Here is an 18,310-nt window from a genome sequence, read left to right as displayed (position 1 = left end):
AAGATTTTCCTAGCTCTTGGTTTTTAACATATTCTGGAATCAGAATGGCAAAAAAAAAAATTAAAAAAAATAAAAATAGAAAATAATTTCAAGTAGAATACGACTGTTTGACAAGCGAATATCCAGGTCTTAAAAAAAAAAAAGTTGACTTAACATGTTCTGCCTTTGGGAGTGAACAGCAGAGGGCATTTAACAACCATCCAAAAAACTACTACTATCTGAGGAGAGAAGTACAAGTCTGGTCAGATGTGTGCAGAACCAGAGCAGTGTGTTTTGTCCCTTCTTCTTGTTGAGAAATGAGACAGAGAAAACACAAAAGCATTGCTTTTTACACTTCAGAAACTAGACTAGATCTGATTCTTAACTGCATTTCACCATTTGGGAGATTGTTTTTGTTTCCTCAGTATGTCAAAACCCTCAAGTCCTACATTTCCCACGGGCCAAAGGCCCCAAACACCTCAAGGTAATTGGTGACTGTGCGCTGGACAGACGTATGATCCTTATTTAATACATCTCGTGGATCCATGCCTCTCTAGTAACAGCCATACTGTTGTTTTGAGTTGTGAGTGAACTGTATTGCTGAGCAAACCTGGATCTGAGCAATAAAGACAATTTGAAAGAGTTTTCTTTTCCCCGTTTTATTATTTCAGTTTTTCCACCCCTGAAATAACAGTGGCACATCATTTGTGATGCAAATATCATAAATGTCACAGCTACTGTGAATCATATTGAAGAGAGATGAAAACAAAAATAAAGACACACCATTTTACACCTTGTACCACCAGATTTAAAATAACACTTGATGTAGCAGGAGTGAAAAGACACATGGACACAAAGAGGCAGTAAAAGAAGGATTTTAAAGCCTCACGATGCGTGAACTGACTGTACGATCACTTAAAAAGATAAATATGGCTGTAGACACATCAAATTACAAAAATATATAAATATATATATAATTACATTTTTTTCCCCCCTTAAAATTACTTGTGTGATGTATCTGTTTGAGGCCCGATACGAGGGTCCCTAGATTACAAAACGTAGTGCAGGGATGAAAAAGTGTTCTAAAAAATGCCTCATTTTCTTCACTTCATATTCGATTTGCTGCAATACCATCAGTATTTCAGTTTTGAATAAAAACATTTTACATAAACCCAACAAAACAATCCACCTAACCACTAAAAACATGGGTTTTACATTTTAACTTTTTATACAGTTTATTCCATGTGTCTTTGCTGGAGGTAGAAGTTTGAATCTATAACTGCACGACAGGCACTTTGGACACAAGCTGGTCTTACACATAGTCTAAACTACAGTGACAGTTTCAAAGCATAATATCCTTCAAATTTCTCCACATGATTACTAAACATTATTGCACATATACTGTGTATGTTGTGTCTACAGAAGTTGTACTGTAGATTTGAGACACCACTAGTTGATAACACAGCTTTAAATCCCACTATGCAAATCCCAATCTGCTCATTGTTTTAATAGCTACAATCCATTTCCCATGTCCAGGTGTCTCCTAGGAAATAAACCAATCGAGATAAAATGGTAAAAGTTCACTTTTGAGGGCAAAGTGCAGGGGGACGAAAACCAGAACGAATCACTGGACCTTTTTCTCTGTAATGACTCCGTTCTGTGACGGCACATCCAGCTTGAGATGTCTCCGACTGTAGCGGCGGATGAGGGCGCCGGGTAGCAGAGCCACGCAGGCGATGGCCAGCAGCTGCAGCAGCCGCTGCCAGGAGAACAAGTCGTCCAGCGAAGGCACCTCAGACAGCATGACGCCCGTCTGGACACCGATGAAGTTGTACGGCAGAAGACCTGTGGAAGGAGATCAAAAGCAGACTGCAGTGAGGCGGCACTGAGAGAAGCAATTTGGTATTTCTGTTTGAATTGATCTGTTCCAAACATTTATTCAAATGACAAGAAATTAAAGATATGCCCAATTGTAAAATTCTCAAGCAGATAATAACATTTGTGTACAGCTTCATGTACTGTATGCAGCTCTTATTGCCCGTGTTTCGTCAGCACATGCCATTGCCATCTGACTGAGTAAGTGTTCGCATGTATACAGCGACAGGGCAACAACTGCAGATCTCTTCTATAATGTGGAGCTGATAGGCTTAACCAGCATTGTGTGAAGTTACTTTACGGTGGTTTGAATGTAGCAGGCGTTGTCTATGTTTAAAAGTTGGGCACAACAATTTTAAGCAATATATTTATTTTGCCGTGTGATGTATTATACTATACTATACGTCATGTGCTTACCAATGAAGACTGAGCAGAAGAAGTAGGTGATGGGGATGTTTACAATTGGGGCAGAAATGTTCAGAAACCAGTTAGGCGTCATGGGAAAGACTCTCAGGAAGAGCAGAAAGAAGAACAGGCAGTCCTTATTCTCTTCAACCTGAAAAAGACATTGGATAAATCATATTCATTGGTACATGGCACATCCTTGGGGAGGTGATAAAAACCTGTGATGTGTTAAACCCATAATTGACAAAAATCTAAATGCATAAAAATGGTGGGTTTTCACTGTGACACTTTTGCCTGGTTAATACGCCGTCAACACATTTTCATAATCGTCACTAGACAATAAAACACTCCTCCACCCTTCTCTTCAGGTTACTGGTTTACATTGTATTATTTCTGATTGTTACTGTCAGCTTGTTTATCTGTATCCATATGAGTGACAATTTCCTGCAAAGATGCAAATGCAAAGATCATTTGTTTTGATAATGGATGGATTTGATTCAGTGTGAAGGAGTGTAAGTCCGGCTTGAGGAGAACTGAAAAAAACAACAAAATCAATAAACATTACCTGTAGAATTAGTTTTTTTCCCTCTCTCTGAGAAGAAAAGTCATTATATTACCAAATTTAAATCTATACCAGATCAATTTGCATTTGCGAATGGGTATGTAATTCATTTTTTATAACACCCATGTTTATGTGGGTGTTATCAATGTTTGCAGACCAAATTATCTTTATATGAATTTAGATAAAACTACAACCAATTTGGTAAAAAAGGGGCCTGTTTCAGGTTGATTCAGACCCAACGGCAAGATTGAATAAACATCAGCTCTTTGAATGGTTTGGTTTCCAGACTTAGTTTCAAATTGAGTTTCCATCAGTTGTTTACATAGAGTCACGGATGTACCTTCTTCTGCAGCGTGGAAACTTTATCAGGGAAGAAGTTCACAATGTACTGTTTCCCAAAGGCCTGTGACAGGAGGTAGCACATGGTGGCGCCCACAGTAGTTAGCACACAGGCTAGCACCAGTCCTTCATAAGGTCCAAATATAGCTCCTGCTAGAATATTCTGCACAAGGACAAGGAGAGACAAAAAAACAGTTACTACACATCATATAGGTCCTGACACACTGTGATCTAATAGTAGTAAGTGACACTAGGTGAGAAGCATGTTTATCTCTCGCATAGTCTGTGGTTTTGAAAGTATTTCTGTGCTGCATTCTCATTTATGCAGAAACTACCATGAACGGTCAAGTCTCTATTATGGCTGCCACACAGGCAAATTGGATGCTGGACCAATCCAGTATGCTAGTGTTGTTGTACTCAAAAGTGATTTTGGGCTCAAGAACATTTTTGAAGGCTTAGCTCTGGTCTCGGACACAGAGGACTTGGGATTTTAAAGCAAGACCAGTCAAGACCACAACTTTATAAGAATCATAGTAGTGATTGATAGAAAACTTCTATCTTAAATACAACCAATAATAAGAGTATGTCAAACGGGTTGGCGGTGGCTCAGACGGTAACTTAAGCCCAAGCTGCTCCCGACAGCTGTGTTGGCAGAGTACGTCATTTTTAAGCCGTTTCAAGTAAAGTTTGCTTTCCTGAACCACAAATATTTCTTTAGTATAATAACATGTAAAGGAAAATGCTCAGCAAACACTACAGTTTGCTATATATACGTACACACATATATATATATATATATATATATATATATATACACACATACATATATGTATATGTGTATATATATAGGTGTATGTGTGTATGTATATATATATATATATATACATATACATATATAGCATAGTTCATTCTTATCTTATTTTATTTTATTCTATATTTCATTCTATATTGTATGGTGTGTGATACCTGGGGTGTTTCTCTTTCTGGTATCCTGTAAAGTGTGACTCTAATTTTAACAGTGCTGTGTGTGGATGTTGGAGCTGTTAAGTTCCCCGAGGGAACCTCCCAAGGGGATAAATAAAGTCGTCTGTCTGTCTGTCTGTCTAACCTTACCAGGAATGAGGATCCAGGAATGGCAAAAGACTGCTTGTACAGATAAGCACTACAAAAGAGGAGCAGGACATATCCAGTGTGCTCTGCCTTATAAAACTGCAGGAGCTCAGCGAGTTCCCTCAGCTCCTCCAAGTCTGAGGGGAACTTCAACCTGCGGGAACATGAACCCTGAAGTTAGTATCATCATCCATTTTTACATATAAAGAAGGGGCTGAAAAATTAGGGACAACTGTTGCTTAAATAAAAATAAATACATTTTACTGTGTAAAATTTGAAAACAAATTAAAAGTTTAATTATATTCAATGTTCCAAATGTAATTTCTGAATTACAGTATGAGGTGTTCATTTAAAAAAATACTTAGTCTCCATGGAGTTTTTAAAAAAAAATGAAAGGAAATATCAACTCATTGTTCAATAATGACATCCATTCCTACTGTGACATATTCATGACAGTACTTAACAGTTGACAACAAAAAACCCTGTGGACTCTTGTTGGAATTTAGTATATGAATAACAGAAATACATGCATGGAAATGAGTAGGGACGTACAATATTATCGGCATGATATCAGTATCAGTTATTGGCAAACACACCAGGATATGTTGATATAACTGCAACGGTAGACTAAATTGGCTTGACTTCTATTCTGGCACCCTCTACAACTATTATTTATTTTACGTTTATTTATTTAGCTCAATGAAGAAAATCTATATCTACATCTGTGGTGACATGAGTGGACAAAATGTTATGTTAACTTCACAACAGAAAAGACTGAATGACCTGTGAACTTGGGCACTGGAAAAAAAAACGTATATCGGTATCATTATCGGCCCAAGCACTCTGGTATATCGGCATATCTGATATCAGCAAAAGGTTAATTATCATGCATTCCTAATAGGGTAAATGGGCACATGCTAACATTAGCTTGCAACACTGCAACATTGCATTGGTAAATGAATGCTACCCTTTATTCTGCCACTATATATAAATATGTCTATCGCCGGTTACCTGCTGGCTCCCTCGGTGCTATCTGGGGACTCCGCCGTGTCCACATGCTCTCTGTCGGAAGAGGGAGGATGAGACCGCCGGGGTCCAGCGGGCAGGTACAGGGACAGTGTATACAGATACAGACTGGCTGCAAGAACAACGGTGATAAGTCCGAGGAGTGAGCGCATGTTTGCGGTAACATGAGCCAGAGAACTGTCGGCTTCATGAACTACTGTCTGTCAGCAGAAGAGACGGAAGTAAACAACACCATCCGACAAGATCAAAGGGCGCGGTGACGTCACATCCCGTAGACGTATAGCTAGATGAATAGCTAGAGCTAGTTATGGAAATTCGTCCTCTTTTTCAACAAGACGTTAACTGTACACCTTCTTCTTTGTCATAGTGGTCTTCATATACTGGAGACATTTGGGGAAAAGTTTGGTTTCTACCACATATTAAGTTATGTGTCACTAACAAAGTTAGAGAGGTTTCTTTTACAAACAAAGTGAAGCAGCATTTAGCTCCTCACCTGTGGAACACACTGAGGTCTGCTTTAAGTCAGGCCTTAACACTCTATTATTCACTGCATCTTTTTATTAAATTCTCAAATAATTAGTTATCAGTTCATTCCTGTCTTTTACATGCACTTTTATGGGCAAATCACATTTTTATCTCGTATAATTTTAATGTATCTGTGATTTTCTTAATGTGTTTCTATGCCTTTCTAAAAAGCACTCTGGGTTGTCCTGTGTATGAATAGTGCTATACAAATGAACCTGCCTTGCCTTTAAAAAGCTTCAGAGGTTTTATCCAACAAACTCTGAAGATAGAATGATAGGGGAACATAAAGAAACACTAGTACATTTATTCTGGTCTTGTCCTCACACTATACTTATGGAGTAAATTGGCAAGTTAAAGTTTATGTTCATATTCATTACAGTTTTACGCTTCTCTGGAAAAATGTATTGTTCCCCTCCTTTCAGGTTTTATCAAACAATGCATTTTTACAATTCTGGATTTTCCCAATAAAACACACACTATACTGTAAGCTTTAAAAACGTTTCTGTATTATTCTTTTTTTTCTGTATCAACTCGTACTCTAATGACTTGAACTCACATTCAAGTCTTGTTTGTGTTGTTTTTGTAGAACATAGAATTTTGGCCTAGCCCTTCTAAGCTTACATTTATGTATAATTACATAAATTTGTAAATTTTATAACCAGACACTAACTCACCTTAACCATGTGCAATATTCTGTGCAATATCCCTGATAAATGTGCAATACATCCCAGTGCAATACTGCAATCCATCAATATATATGTGCATATATGTGTATGTGCATGTATATATATGTATATGTATATATATGTATATGTATGTGTATGTGTGTGTGTATATATATATATATACATGTATATATGTATGTATATATATGTATATATATATATATATACACACACATATATACTCTGTACTACTCTGTATCGATTTTAATTTGAGGTCTACTTTTATACTTTGTGTTTCTGTCTCCTACAACTGACTCGTAGAACCCGCACAAGATTTCCAATGTGCCTGGACTATCTGTTTAAGTACAAATGGCAAATAAAAACCTTGAACCTTGAACCTTGAACCTATGTATGTAGAACGTTCTTCAAGGATTAAAATAGCCTTTTACAGAACCATCACCATAGTAATATCGAAGATAAATCCACAAATAATATCCCACTGAGAAAAAACGTTCAAAATGAGAAATGTGTGTTTGTTTTTAACATGTACACGTTTCTTCAGTTGAGGTTTGTGTGTTCGGCGCCAGGCCAGGTGGGGGCGGTAATGCTCAAATTGTATTATTGGAAAGTGGAAGCTAAGCTAAGAAAAAGACGAAAATAAATGTTTGTTTATTGTGTGGAGGGCGGCGTAATGAGGGCAAAAGTCCTCAAAACTTCAATAGTCGCAATTCGCGTGCGTAATTCCGTGCTGTTTGCCCTTTGTTACTTTACCCACGTAATACAAAAGCCACCAGGCGGCAGTCTCGCGGGATAGTTGTGATACGCTGGTTGACTCTAGTCTGTCATACTAGTCAAGATTCAAAGTTCACTGTGAAGACAGCTGGAAAGAGTGCGTCGACTTGCAGTGTTTCATCGACACAATGGCTCAATTTACTCTTGTATCGGGCTCCGTTGGTTTAATTACTCTCCAAAACCCTCCTGTCAACGCGCTCAGGTGAGCTGAATTTAAAAAAAGTGTTTGTGTTACTTCTTAGTGTCCCATAGACCTTAACTTAAACATTCTTTCTTTGGTTGTCGTGCGATGTCATATAAAATATAAATATAAAATAAATCAGTCCTTCTTTAGGTCTGTCACCGTTAACGATTTTGCTTCTTCCACATTGACATTTGTAAATCCTGCGATGATTGAGCTTGTTGATAACACGCTTTGTAGTACAGATAAGTCAAGCTATAACACAAGCATTTGTTGACGTTGTTTAGTAGTACAGGCTGTAGGTGACATTATACAAAATTGACTAGGGCTGCAACTAACAATTATTTTATAATGAGGAAATGATGGATGTTCTCGAATGTCTCGTTTTGTCCACAAACCAAAATGACAGACAGACGACTTTATTAATCCCTTTGGGAGGTTCCCTCGGGGAAATTAACAGCTCCAGCATCCACACACAGCACTGTTAAAAATAGAGAATAGAATAGAATAAAATAAGATAAGAATAAAAATAAAAATGAAAGTGACCCATGCTATATATATATATGTATGTATACCTACATACACACAACACATGTATGTATGTATATATATATATATATATACATACATACATACACAGATACATGCATACATACGCACACATACATATACATACACATATACATATATATGCATACATACACATACACATATATATATACATATATACACATACATACATACATATACACACATATATACATATATATATATATATATACATACATATACACACATAGGTACACACACACCTAGAGTTACCCCGTAATGCCCAGGGTTTTATTGCACATGTCTATGGTTTTATTGCACATTATGTTAATGTTGTGGTTGTTGTTTGTTTAGTTCGTACCGGTTTTTTCTTTTTTGTTTGCCCCTCCCCCCCAGTGAGGAGTTGTACAGTTTGATGGCCCGGGGGACAAATGAGTCCCCCAGCCTGTTGGTCCTGTACTTTGGGAGGAGCAGCCTGTTGCTGAGGCTTCTGTGGCTCCTCTGGCTGCTGATGACAGTGTGCAGAGGGTGGCTGGCATTGTCCAGGATGCTCAGCAGTTTGTCCACAGTTTTTCTCTCTGCCACTGTCACCAGAGGGTCCAGCCTCATTCCTACCACCAAGCCGGCCCGCCTGATGAGTTTTTCCAGTCTGTGGAAGTCTGCCTTAGTTGTGCTCCCGCCCCAGCACACCACGGCGTAGGAGAGAACACTGGCAACCACAGACTGGTAGAACATCCACAGGAGCTTTTTGCAGATGTTAAAGGATCGTAGCCTCCTCAGGAAGTACAACCTGCTCTGGGCCTTCTTGTACAGATGCCTTGTGTTGCTTGTCCAGTCCAGCTTGTTGTCCAGCCACAGCCCAAGATATTTGTAGGTCTGAACGACCTCCACCTCCTCTGCTCCTATTAGAACTGGTCTCGAACTGGGTCTGTCCCTCCTGAAGTCGATGACCAGTTCCTTGGTCTTAGAGGTGTTGAGCTGCAGGTTATTGATGTGGCACCAGACAACAAAGTTCCTCACCAGGCTCCTATATTCCTCTTCCTCTTCATTGTCTCTGATACACCCCATGATGGCCGTGTCGTCTGCGAACTTCTGACACGTGACACGTTTCAGAGTTGTAGCAGAAGTCTGCAGTGTACAGAGTGAAGAGGATGGGAGACAGCACAGTCCCCTGAGGAGCTCCGATGTTGCTGACCACCGTGTCAGACGTGATGTCCTTCAGCCTGACATACTGTGGTCTGTCTGTGAGGTAGCTGGAAATCCAAGCAACCAGGCAGGGGTCCACTCACATTCTGGTGAGTTTTTCTTTTAGTACAAGGGGCTGGATGGTGTTGAAGGCACTCGAAAAGTCCAAAAAGAGGATCCTGACTGTGCCACTTCCCTTGTCCAGATGCGAGTGGGCTCGGTGTAGGAGGTAGAGAATGGCATCATCTACACTGACCTCTGCCCGATAGGCAAACTGTAGGGTGTCCTCAGCGTGCTGTACCTGAGGCCTGAGGAGGTTGAGGAAGAGTTGCACTTTGGGCAGTGATGGTTGTTGTAAATGTGCTTTATAAATAAATTTGACCTTGACATTGATTATCAAAATAGTTGACGAGTAATTTAGTAATCAATTAATAATCAATGAATCACCCCAAATTGGCCTGATTTATGTTGTACTATATCAAGGTCATCATATATCAGGAGATATATCAAGTTCTATTCCTTAATTCCTTAAGTCAGTATTTCTATAAAGACCTTTTATAATTATTGAATGTAAACCTTGAGATTGTCAACCCTTTTTAATTTTTAACCCTCTTTTGTAAACAGTGCAGCAACGAGGCAGGGCATCGTTGACATGATGAACAAAGCCCTCAATGACCCTGAGGTGAAGTCGGTGGTTGTATGTGGCCAAAATGAAATATTCTGTGGGGGTATGGATGTATTTTTTCTGTTTCACATGCTTTTACAACTCTATAACTGTTTACTGTAATTCCTTAGCAATTAGATAAAAAAAATATTTTTTCCACTCTAAAACAGTCTGGTTACCAATAAAAGGTTATTTTTCTTGGTAACCAGAAATAACCCTTTGTTGTATTTTGATTCAACAAAAGGTTAATTATTAGGTATAGTATTTTGATGTTTTCCCCTCACCGATTTTCGCAATGTACAATAGAATTTCTTCTGGTCCTCAACAGGGGGACATGCTCTGAGGATTTATAAATATACATTTTATAAAAAGCCCTCACTAACAGTAAAATAAATTACATATTATGATATATCAACTATATTATTGTCATTATGTTTTTTTCTGTATCATTTCAATTAATATATACCAAACCGTATTAAATAAAATAGGGAATCAACCTTATTTTTGCATCTTACGCTTACTTGGTTATAGATTATTCAGTTGATTAGTTTCCTCATTTATCGTTTCGCAGATATATTGATGTCTGCTATGTGGCTACAAGTGACATCTTCAAATGCTTAATATTATCTCACAGTTTACATAGTAAAAAAAAAATTATATAGTCATACAGTATCGTGTTTAAGTTTTTTAAATGGGAACATTGTGTCAATATGCAGAAGGATGTGGAATAAGATGCACCTGATTGTATGTAATTATGCATAACAGGAGCTGACATCAAAGAGTTTGGGACAAAGATTTCTGGGCCTCATCTCATACCGATATTCCACACCATGGAGGCTGCAAACAAACCAGTGGTGGCAGCCATAGAGGGGAGTGCTTTAGGTGGAGGCCTTGAATTGGCACTGGGCTGTCATTATCGAATCGCACATTCTAAAGTTAGTTCACTCTTAATCTCGCGCTCTCTGTCAAGTTGTTTCAGTTTCTGGCACACAGTGTTAGAATTATACAAGAAGTTACAAGATGACTAGTCTCTTAATTGTTATTAGTTCACTCTTAATCTCGCTCTCTCTGTCAAGTTGTATCAGTTTCTGGCATACAGTGTTAGAATTATACAAGAAGTTACAAGATGACTAGTCTCTTAATTGTTATCGTTTCCAAAAGGTAAGTCCAGTTTAATCGTTTGACCAGTTATGAAAAAAGAAGATATAATTATCTGTTATGTTATGCACACCTTCATTTCACTCATCATTCATATTTGTTTTTGTGTGTGTCCTTTCAGGCCAGACTGGGGCTTCCAGAGGTGACTCTGGGTCTGCTGCCAGCTGCAGGGGGATCCCAGCGTCTGCCAAGGCTCATCGGAGTCCCAGCTGCCATAGAACTTATCACCACAGGTATCTGAGTTAGGTTAACCTTTCAGGTTAGGCAGTTTTTATGTTAGCATTACTAAATAACCACCATACACAATGGTCTGTTTTTCTAGCACTGTTTTTCACCCATTTGTCTGTATATAACATGCATGGTTTGTACAGTGTGCAAATGCAAATGATTTTGCTCTTGCCTTTGATAGTCCATTACAAACATTGCAGAGCTGTCAATGACGGTAAATGCAGTCCTTAAGGGTATAGCTGCTGTGTGACCAGCAGATGTCAGTGTGTGTTCACGTCTCTCATTATCACCCATTTTTAGTCCTTCATTGTCTACCACTTTATCCTCCCTATGAGGAACGCAGGTCACTGGAGCCAATCCCAGCTGACACAGGGCGGCCCTGGACAGGCCGCCAGTCAATCACAGGGCCACCAAACCAAGACTGACTACCGAGAACAACCATTGGGCAATATTGAGTGTTCAATTAACCTCTGGATGTTAAGTTTTAATGATATTTTTAGTGTCATTTCACCTTCATTTAATAAAGGCCAGAATCAAAATAAGGATGTTGTAGTGATAAGTTATGGCCACCTGGATGCTCTAATATTATTGCTTATCTACTAATTTGAAATGTCACTTGCCACCCGTACACACCATTGATGTATTTCATGTTTTCCACAGGGCGCCATATCACTGCTGCGGAGGCATTGCAACTTGGACTGGTAGATCATGTTACCCAGAGCAGCACTGTGGATGTAGCCATTAAGTTCGCCCAGAGTGTTGAAGGTGAGATTGAAAAATCTTCTTGCTCACTTGCTGGTATAAAATCTACCCAGTCTTCACTGTTTTAAAAATGAACTCAGTAGAAGGAGCACAAATTCCTCCTAGAACATTTATTTTGGGCGAGTCAGACATCAAGAGGTGTACTGTAGGTTGTGCTAGTCAGAGGGAGCAGAAAATGTGGCAGGCAGATCCTACACCACAGAAGTCATAAATGTTTCATGGCTCTGTCAGATGTGCTCTGATGTCTTCACTGCGTTTGCTGTATTATTCACAAGGGTGAAAAGGGACAAACTTTCCTAGAATATTAATAATTTGCCCTCCCCAGCTATTAGGAGAATTTCCCCATCGCTCTTAAATCAGACTCATTTACTCACTGTGATCCACTTAATGGATTGGTAAAGTGTGCCAGGTCCTTTTAGTTCACTAGGAGTGATTTCACAGTCTGTGCAGAGGATAAGCCATTCAGATTTTCAACATGGTGATTATACTGACTGAACACATTAGTAGGCTCATCTTATAAAATGCGTATGAACTAAAACTACATTGTATTGTGCTATTAGTGGGGAAATTGCCAGTTTAAAAGCAGATTTTTAGTTTTGTAAATGGTATTTATAAATTCTTTGGACATATGCTTATTTGCTTCGTTGCCTAGAGTTCGATGAGAAGAATGATTCCACTTTCATGGTCCCCTGTTCTTCCAGTTTATGTCTTTGGGAAGATATGTTGATGTTTTGGAATGTTTTATCGTCTTTGCTATTGTGAATCGGTACACAAACCTCCCCTGTGGTTTTCCATCTTCACATTGCATGAGTACATAAGAGCAGGACTTACGGTATTTTGTTCAGCGTTGGAACAGCAGAACTATGATTGTACAAGAGCCTTTGATGCTGAATGAAATGAAGATGATTCTCTATTTCCAAGACATTAAAGCTATCCCGAAGCTTGTTAGTTTGTGCCTTTTAGCAAATCGAAGCACAATGTCAACAGCCAGTAGAACTTTCACTTAACAATTCTAGTCTTTTGCATTTTAAAAATTCTCTTTCCAACACTGCCAAGATGACTGAGTGGGTGAGAACATGAGCGTTGTTGGTAAGGCTGAGGCTTAGACTGAGTCAGCCTGCAGCACACAGAGAAGGGAGATTTGGGAAAATGGAACCGATCTCTGCAAAGATTTTGAGGGATACCCTACTGTTGAACTGGTCAGCAGGGTTACTAAATGGAGGCAAGAAATATGTGTTTACATTTTTACCAGTGCAGCTGGTGATTGAACCAGCACATAATAAGTACGGTCATGTCGCATCCATACAAGAACCCACAGTGCTGTAGTGTTGGCACATTAGGGGCTGGTTCACACTGGATGCATTGCATGTTGCATTTGCGTCACGGGCCACGACGCACATGGAACGCAACTCACAACTGCATTTTCATTTCGGCTCCCTTGTTAACGAATGAGTGTTTTACACTGCACATGTGAGACACACCCTTTGAGCTCAGGCATCTCACCGACTATTTACATGTGACACGTGAGGTTCCCTGTTGATAATGATATTGACATTCTACAAGCTTGATTACATAATACTGACACCTCACTGTAAATGTAGTTTCTAGGCCCCAGGTGTCAAACTCAAGGCCCTCATGCGATTGTAGTTGGCCCGCGGGATGATATGTCTTGTCTTTCCTGCTTTTTTTCCACTGATGTACTGATTAATCCCACACTTGTCAAGTTACCTCAAATTAAATGTGGACTTTGAAAACACAGAGCCGGAACCAGAGGGGGGTTATAAGGGGGCTCAGCCCCTAATTTTGTATTTGGCTCCCTCTAATTTAGCTTTATACATCCAGTAAAAATGACAGCAAATTATTGGCTAAGGTACAGGTCTGTTTGTGCTGTTCTTCTCTGAAATACAGTGGAGGAAATCAGGCAACACAGATGGAAATCCATTTGTTCTGAACCTTTTGTTATTTCACCTCATCCGGCCCTCAAGTTGGACACAGTTTTTAATTTCGGCCCCCTCTATTATTAAGTTTGACACCTCTGGTCTAGGCTGAATCTGAATACATTTAAAACATACATTTTATCTTTTTAAAACTATTTTATCAGCTGTACAGATAGTCAGTCTGCCTGTCTGTCTGTCTGTCTGTCTGTCTTTCTCTCTGCCCATCTGAATAAACAAAAAACATGTGACATTTTATGAGATTAAGTTTTAATTATATTGGTGGTGTGAAGAGATGCAGCACGAGTGAAATGCAGCAGACACGCAGCTGGTCTAAACACACACGGCGAGCTCGATGTGAGCGAATCATCCACTGTAAACCAGGCCTAGGTTACATTGATGGAAAAAAATGATCCATGTGGTTTTAAAGACCCACACAAACACATGTTGCACACATGCACAGATTCAAGTCTTCCAAGTGACAAGATTAACTTTTTTTTTTTTTTTTTTACCCTGGCAATTGCAACATCTGCCCACTACATCTGCCAGGACGACTAGGCTTCCTACTCACTGCACAACAAATCCACAGCTCAACCATTTACAGATTAACTGCTGCAATAATGCTCCGCTAAAGTACATTGGATTCACATTGTAACACCACACAGCATCTCGCTGACATTTCACTATGGAAAGAGAGTATACATTTATCGACCCTGATGTGACCTGCCACATCTGTTCCTCATCTCTGATGTACTGATGCACTCAATAGTCTATAGAACAGAATAGTTTATTATCAGACAAAAGGGAAACTTTGAGTCAGGTGCAGCTGCTGTCTCTTTAAGATTTGCCATGGTGACCCAGTTTCTGTCTCAGACCTAGAGCTGAGTGTAATTCAGTGGAGCTGTGAAGGACTCTGACGGCCGTCTCATGTAATCATGTCAGAGGAGACAGGAATGAGAATTAAGATGCTTTTAGCATTATTTAAAATAAGTGTTCTTCCTCTTATCTCTCATTGTTCGCAGGCATAAATCACCACCGACAGAAAGTATTGTGTGTTAAGTTTTTAGGCTGTGATATGAAATCTTCTCATGTAGGTTAACCTTGACAATTGTCCCAATTGAACAATTTCTCACAGATCAGATCAGAAACTTTTAATTTCTTTCCCATTTGCTGTCAAGAGTTGAAAATGTATTTGAAAACTATTTTTGCTTTACTTTTCTTTTCATTTTAGGTCAGTCTTTGAAATTGTCTTTCTGGTTTTGGGGTGTGTCTAAATCAGTTATTACACCCAGACTTGAATGTGGTGCCAATATAAAACTTAATAATAATAATAATAAAAATTAATATATATATATATATATATATATATATATATATATATATATATATTGCTTTAAAATTGTATCCTCTGGCGTCTCTTTTTGTGTTTCTTTAGGAAAATCACTGGATTCTCGTCGAATAAGCAACTATCCCTGTCCACACCTGCCTGATTTGGATGCTGTGTTTGAGGGGGTGATGCAGAAGGTGCGACAAAAAGCCCATGGAGCCATAGCACCAATAGCGTGTGTCCTGGCAGTCCGGGCAGCTGCCACCCTGCCCTACTCGGAGGGCATGGAGATAGAGAGACAGCTGCTGGACACTCTCTTCACGTCAAGCCAGGCCCGTGCCCTGCAGTACACTTTCTTTGCTCAGAGAGCTGTCAGCAGGTGGAGCATGCCCAGTGGAGCCCGCTGGGACACAAGCATGCCTAAACCTGTACATAAAGCTGCTGTCATTGGTAAGAGCTTTGGGCTTTTTAATTCCTTGTTGTCTGAGCTCTCAATAAGCACAAGTACAATAACTCATCAAGCTATCTAGATGTAACATCGTTCATGTTGCCGATGGAAACTAAGCCTTTATTTAGAGTTCATCTGAGTTTAAATGGATGAATTCTTGGACGTATGACAAGGTAGATATGTGAAGCTCAGCATCTTGTGCATTAATTACTAAAAATATCAAGAAGTTCCCACAAAATGTCTCATAAGTGAATGCTACTGCTAAAAAAATCAAAAAAACCTGGTCATTCAGCAGTTTCACAGGATAAACACTTCTTGCCCGCTCCTGTCCCTGTGCTGATACTATACTGTATACACACAAACACTCAGTCAGGTCTGATGGTATTGCTTTACAGAGCCCATTTTTAGATGAAGGTCACAGTATAAAAGTAATGTGACATTGTTTCTGTTCACAAAGACCAAAACGGAGGCATACTACAAAAATCACCAAAATAGACACACTCTAACTCTAAAGTCAAGCATTGTTGATTGTGTTTTTGCATTTGTCCTCTAAGGTCTTGGCACCATGGGGAGAGGCATAACCGTGGCCTTGGCCCAGGCGGGTTTGTCTGTGGTTGCTGTGGAGACCCAGGAGAAGCAGTTGAAGGAGGCAAAGCTCGTGGTGTCAGGCATTTTGGAGCGAGCGGCTCAGAGACGGGGCGTGGTCCCTACACTTGCTAAGATCACTTACAGCCATGACATCCGAGCTGTAGCAGACGTTGACCTGGTCATTGAGGCTGTGTTTGAAGACAAGGCTCTGAAGGAGAACGTCTTCCAACAGCTGTCTGCTGTTTGTAAACCAGGCACTTTTCTGTGCACTAACACCTCCTCGCTAGACGTGGACCACCTGGCCTCCCTAACCCACAACCCAGAGCTGGTGGTTGGAATGCACTTCTTTGCCCCAGCCCATGTCATGAAGCTCTTGGAGGTGGTGTATGGATCCAAGTCCTCACCTGAAGCCTTGGCCACTGTCATGCAACTAGGAAAGAGAATGGGCAAAGTCAGTGTGGCTGTTGGAAACTGCTGGGGCTTTGTGGGGAACCGCATGCTGAAACCATACGTGGAAGAAGCCTTTTACCTGTTAGAAGAGGGAGCTACACCTGAGTTGGTTGATCAAGCACTGGTGGAGTTTGGGTTTCCCATGGGTGTGTTCAGGATGTCTGACCTCTCCGGGACCGATGTGTACTGGAAGATCAGAAAGGAGGCAGCGCCTGTTTGGGCATCAGGGCAGGAAGCTAGAGTACGAAAAGGCCTCCGGTATAGCCCACTGGGAGATCTGCTCTGTGAGCAGGGGCGGTTTGGTCAGAAGACTGGTCTGGGATGGTACCAGTACGACAAACCTGGCAGCAGAGTTGCAAGACCTGATCCTTGGGTTCACAACTTTCTTGAAGAGTACCGGGCCCGCCATGGCCTGGTGGCACGTCGCATAGACCACACGGAGGTGCTTGAGCGCTGCCTTTATTCCCTGATCAACGAGGGCTTCCACATCCTTGAGGAGGGAATAGCTGCAGGGCCTGAAGACATAGATATGATCTATGTGTTTGGCTACGGCTGGCCGAAGCACCGTGGAGGCCCCATGTTTTACGCCAGCATGGTGGGCCTGGCCAAGGTCTTGGAGAGGCTGGAGCATTACCACAGTGCCCACCCTGATGTGCCCTTCATGCAGCCCTGCAGCCTCCTGAGGAAGCTGGTGACCTGTGGCAGCCCACCTGTTCACAAGTGGAAGGTTGTCATCAAGAAAATCCACAGCCAGCTTTAAATTTCAAACATCACAGCATGGATCATGATTATCTTACACTATGAAAAGCCCAAATTAATAACAACGACAGTGTGTTTTTCCAACATAAATGTATCGCTGATTGAGGCTGAACATTTTGAGGATAATATTTAATTGAGTGTTATATAAATAATATAATTTTTTGAAAAGAGAATTAATATGTGATGGAGCATCGCAACAGTTGTTTACTAAATGAATAGCCAATGATTGTGATCGATCATTGGAGCGTTTTTTTAATAATTAAAACAAGTTATCTTTGCTCCATATAACAAAAAAAATCCTTAAAACAAAATAATTTTGGTTTGTGGACAAATCAAGACATTTGAGAACATCTTTATTCGGGAGAGACGACGTTTAATGTTTTTCAACATTTTCTGACATTTTAGGACCAAACCAAAAAAAATCTATTCAATTAATTAATCGGGATTGTGAGTTTGTGATTCGTCTACTTGTCTATTGAGTTTGTGGTTCGTCTACTTGTCTATTTGAAAGCCATTAATTGTTCAGCCCAAACGCTGATGGTTTTTTGGTACAGTATATTATGGGTAGTGTGGGTGATTATATGAGTGACTAATTTTCCAAATACCTCTAAACTGTATTAGCTCATGTATGCATGCATGTATGCATCTCATGTATCTAATTTCATCAAAATCTTGTGTTTGGGAGGGTTATACTTTTGGCTGATGCTGTTCTGAGATTGATTCTTGCAATAAATTGATTATAATATTGATTCTAGTATTTTGTCTGCGTCTTTTCATACTCATCTTCTGAGATATATAT

At 39.9% G+C, this 18,310-nt stretch overlaps 3 protein-coding genes across 4 annotated transcripts in view; 2 read left to right on the top strand and 1 right to left on the bottom strand.

Moving 5' to 3' along the window:
* Positions 1 to 622, top strand: part of igf2bp2a (insulin-like growth factor 2 mRNA binding protein 2a) — a 50,060-nt gene extending 49,438 nt beyond the window's left edge. For both annotated transcript variants that reach the window (XM_058622229.1, XM_058622230.1), the window contains exon 16: positions 1 to 622. This exon is cut by the window's left edge and continues 4,414 nt beyond it. The gene's annotated coding sequence lies outside the window, so the exon portion shown is untranslated.
* Positions 623 to 649: 27 nt separating this feature from the next.
* Positions 650 to 6,657, bottom strand: tmem41aa (transmembrane protein 41aa). The gene is made up of 5 exons (XM_058622231.1): positions 5,282 to 6,657; positions 4,274 to 4,424; positions 3,162 to 3,323; positions 2,272 to 2,410; positions 650 to 1,824 (listed from the first exon to the last, which is right to left on the bottom strand). Exons 1-5 carry the CDS (start codon positions 5,446 to 5,448, stop codon positions 1,604 to 1,606), a joined length of 840 nt encoding a protein of 279 aa, XP_058478214.1. The 5' UTR covers positions 5,449 to 6,657; the 3' UTR covers positions 650 to 1,603.
* Positions 6,658 to 6,780: 123 nt separating this feature from the next.
* Positions 6,781 to 18,265, top strand: ehhadh (enoyl-CoA, hydratase/3-hydroxyacyl CoA dehydrogenase). The gene is made up of 7 exons (XM_058622228.1): positions 6,781 to 7,480; positions 9,818 to 9,921; positions 10,623 to 10,792; positions 11,137 to 11,248; positions 11,904 to 12,008; positions 15,375 to 15,716; positions 16,269 to 18,265. Exons 1-7 carry the CDS (start codon positions 7,407 to 7,409, stop codon positions 17,510 to 17,512), a joined length of 2,151 nt encoding a protein of 716 aa, XP_058478211.1. The 5' UTR covers positions 6,781 to 7,406; the 3' UTR covers positions 17,513 to 18,265.
* The last annotated feature ends 45 nt before the right edge of the window (positions 18,266 to 18,310 follow it).

This window comes from Solea solea, chromosome 2, assembly GCF_958295425.1.
Source record: "Solea solea chromosome 2, fSolSol10.1, whole genome shotgun sequence".
NCBI lineage: Eukaryota > Metazoa > Chordata > Actinopteri > Pleuronectiformes > Soleidae > Solea > Solea solea.
The sequence above is the reverse complement of the archived record's forward strand: the minus strand, read 5'-3'. Positions and strand labels throughout refer to the sequence as shown.